Here is a 3,259-nt window from a genome sequence, read left to right as displayed (position 1 = left end):
ATGGTTAATTCTGATTTTGGGGTGACTTCCGCAACTACAAATATTCCTGAGCCCTCTAGTCCACTGTTTCTTCTCCCGTCTGATGCCCCTGGTGTGTCTCTTGTTGCTGTCCCATTTTTGGGCATTGGATTTGGGGGATGGAAGCGTAGTATGATGGTGTCTTTGTCTGCTAGAAACAAAATAGGCTTCATAGATGGGTCTTGTGCTAAGCATGTTGTGAATTCCTCTCAATATCGGCAGTGGGACAGGTATAATAAAATGGTAATATCATGGTTAATCAACTCATTATCCCCCAAATATAGCTGAGAGTGTGCAGTATTCTGAGACAGTTGAAAGTATATGGAAACAATTAAACAATAGATATGAGGTTGTTAATGGAACCAAAGTTTTTGAAATAAAGAGAGAGCTTTCTTCTACCTATCAGGGTTCTCTTGACATAGCTTCATATTTCAATAAAATTAAGAAACTATGGGATGAATTGGGGGCTATGCGCAGCAGTCATGCAAATTCCTGCAATTGTCTTGCTAAAGAGGGTCTTCAAAGGGAAAAAGAAGAAGATAAAGTACATCAATTCCTTATAGGTCTAAATGAGGTATATGTAGGGGTTAGAAACAATATATTGATGACGCAACCACTACCATCCCTTTATAATGTGTATAATATCCTATTACAAGATGAGAAATAGAGACAAGTTGTCCCTATCACTCAGTTCAACTCAGAATTAGCCTCTTTTAATGCAAATTCCAACAAAATTCTTCCTCAATTTCCATCTCAAAAATATTATGCACGGAGGGTAAATTTTGATCAGAACATCCAGTAAACCAATTTTGATCAGAATAAGGCCTCTTTGTCCTGCAAATACTACAAAAAGCCTGGTCATACTATTGAAAAATATTATAAACCCTATGGCTTTCCTCCAAACTTCAAGTTCACAAAGGGTAAAAGGTTTGGTACTGCTGCAAGTGTTGAAGGCTAGCCTTCTGGAACCTCCGATTCTGCTTCACTGTGTTCCTCATCTAGCCATGAGTCTTTAGTTCCTGGTCTCACCAAAGAACAGTACTCTCAGCTGCTTAATTTGCTTCAGCATTCTACACTAGGTGAATCCAATTCTCAGCCTATCCTAATGGGTTCTGCCAACTTTGCTGGTAATACTTCTTCTTTTCCTTTGTGTCTAAATGGTAGTTCTACTATGCACATTTTAACTAGTGTAGATAGAAGGGTATGGATAGTGGATTCTGGAGCAACTGATCATATGACCTCTAATAAAAACCTACTTTTTAACATAAAACCTCTTCCGGTACCTTACTTAGTCTCCTTACCTAATGGTTATAAGGTTAAGGTTACATGTACAGGTTCTCTTACTTTGTTACCATCTTTCACTCTACACTATGTGTTGTACATTCCTACTTTTCATTACAATTTCATTTCAGTCAGTAAGTTGATTGGACAATTCAATTGTTATGTCCTATTCGCTTCTTTTTCATGTATACTTTTACAGGCCCATTCTATGAAGAAGCTTCTGGAACTTGGTAGAATGGACCAAGGATTATACAAATTCTATCTTCCTGTTTCTGCACTTTCTAATTTTGTTGTTTCTGAAAACTCTGTTTCTGCTTTCAATAATGTGGTACAAGGTGTTGAACCTTTATTGAATGCAAATATACATGTGAATTCTAATTTTGTTGCCCCTTCTATCTCTTGTACCGCTCAACATGCAATGAATAAGAATGATATTCTTTGGCATCACAGATTGGGGCATGTCCCTTTTGTGCAGATGAAACATATTTCTTTTATTTCTCATGATTTGTCATCTAAACAATCTTTTATATGTCATGTTTGTCCTTTAGCTAGACAACCTAGATTACCTTTCCAAGATAGCTCTTATCTTTCCACATCACTTTTTTAACTTATCCATGGTGACACTTGGGGACTTTATCATACCCAAATATATTCTGGAGCAAAGTATTTTTTAATAATAGTCGATGATTACAGCAGGGCAACCTGGATCCATTTAATGCATTCTAAAAGTTATGCTTTCACTCTACTTAAAGCATTTATTGTCATGGTAAAGACTTAATTTAAACTCTCTGTCCAGAAGGTTAGAAGTGACAATGCTTTAGAGCTTGGGTCTTCTAACTCAGCCATTCAATTCTTTTCTGATAATGGCATCATCCACCAAACTACTTGTCCTTACACATCACAACAAAATGGTGTGGTTGAAAGAAAACATAAACACTTACTTGAAACTTCAAGAGCTTTACTGTTTCAATCCAAACTCCCTGTCAAGTTTTGGGGAGATTGTGTTTTAACAACAACTTACCTTATAAATAGATTTCCTTCTTCAGTCTTATCTCACAAAACTCTTTTTGAATTATTGTATGGAGTTGCTCCTTCTTATTCCCACTTGAAATCTTTTGGTTGCCTTTGCTATGCTACAGTCCCTAAGTGTCAGAGGGATAAGTTTCAACCTAGAGCTTTTCCTTGTGTTTTCATTGGGTATCCATTTGCTAAAAAAGGTTACAAATTATACAATTTACAAACTAAGTCTGTTCTGTTCTCCAGAGATGTTGTATTTCATGAATCTATATTTCCTTATGCTATTTCTTCTTCTGCCCCTATCTCTTCTACATTCTATGATGCTCCTATTGTGCCTCATATTGTTTCACCATAAAACGTTCCTTTACGTTCTCTTGTTACTTTACACACTTCTGCTAGTCCGCTACCTACTCCTGCTACACCTTCTGATATCCCTTCCCCTCCTGATAATATGGCTGCTCCTACTACATCTTCTAATATCTTTTCCTCCACTGATGACATGGATTCATCTGTTCCTGAGATTAGAATGAGCTCTAGAACCCATCAACTTCCTTCTCATTTGAAGGACTACATTGTTCAGCTTCCTCATTCTGTTTCTTGCTCCACCACTGCCTCTCTTTCAGCCTCACAGTCTGCTGTAGTAGATCCTTATTCATATACTCAAGTTGCTGCCATACCAGCTTGGCAAGAGGCCATGAGTAAAGAGTTTGAGGCTCTAGAGGCAAATCAGACTTGGACAATAATTGCCCCCAGAAAAGAGGCCAATAGGGTGTACAAAATCAAATATAAGATTGATGAGAGTGTTGAAAGGTATAAAACAAGATTAGTGGTCAGAGGTGATACCCAGGTAGATGGTGCTGACTTTACCGAGACTTTTTCTCTTGTAGTTAAGATGTGTACCATTAGATGTTTGGTTGTTGTTGCTGTTAAAAAATAATGGCCC

The 3,259-nt window shown here is 37.4% G+C and overlaps 1 protein-coding gene across 1 annotated transcript; it reads left to right on the top strand.

Moving 5' to 3' along the window:
- Positions 1 to 2,671, top strand: LOC138876197 (uncharacterized). The gene is made up of 6 exons (XM_070155102.1): positions 1 to 248; positions 361 to 592; positions 836 to 945; positions 1,021 to 1,219; positions 1,499 to 1,834; positions 2,096 to 2,671. The coding sequence occupies exons 1-6, from the start codon at positions 1 to 3 to the stop codon at positions 2,669 to 2,671; spliced, it is 1,701 nt and encodes a 566-aa protein (XP_070011203.1).
- The last annotated feature ends 588 nt before the right edge of the window (positions 2,672 to 3,259 follow it).

Source organism: Nicotiana sylvestris, chromosome 8 (genome assembly GCF_000393655.2).
Source record: "Nicotiana sylvestris chromosome 8, ASM39365v2, whole genome shotgun sequence".
In the NCBI taxonomy this organism is placed as follows: Eukaryota; Viridiplantae; Streptophyta; class Magnoliopsida; order Solanales; family Solanaceae; genus Nicotiana; species Nicotiana sylvestris.
Note: the sequence above shows the minus strand (reverse complement) of the source record. Positions and strands in the feature narration are given on the sequence as shown.

What these genes read in the sequence shown, in the direction of transcription:
- LOC138876197 (XM_070155102.1), top strand. Translation starts at nt 1, where the DNA reads ATGGTTAATTCTGATTTTGGGGTGACTTCCGCAACTACAAATATTCCT. An exon ending in TAACTAGTGTAGATAGAAGG is followed by an intron (nt 1,220 to 1,498) that starts GTATGGATAGTG and finishes ATACTTTTACAG; the next exon opens with GCCCATTCTATGAAGAAGCT. An exon ending in AACAATCTTTTATATGTCAT is followed by an intron (nt 1,835 to 2,095) that starts GTTTGTCCTTTA and finishes CTCTCTGTCCAG; the next exon opens with AAGGTTAGAAGTGACAATGC.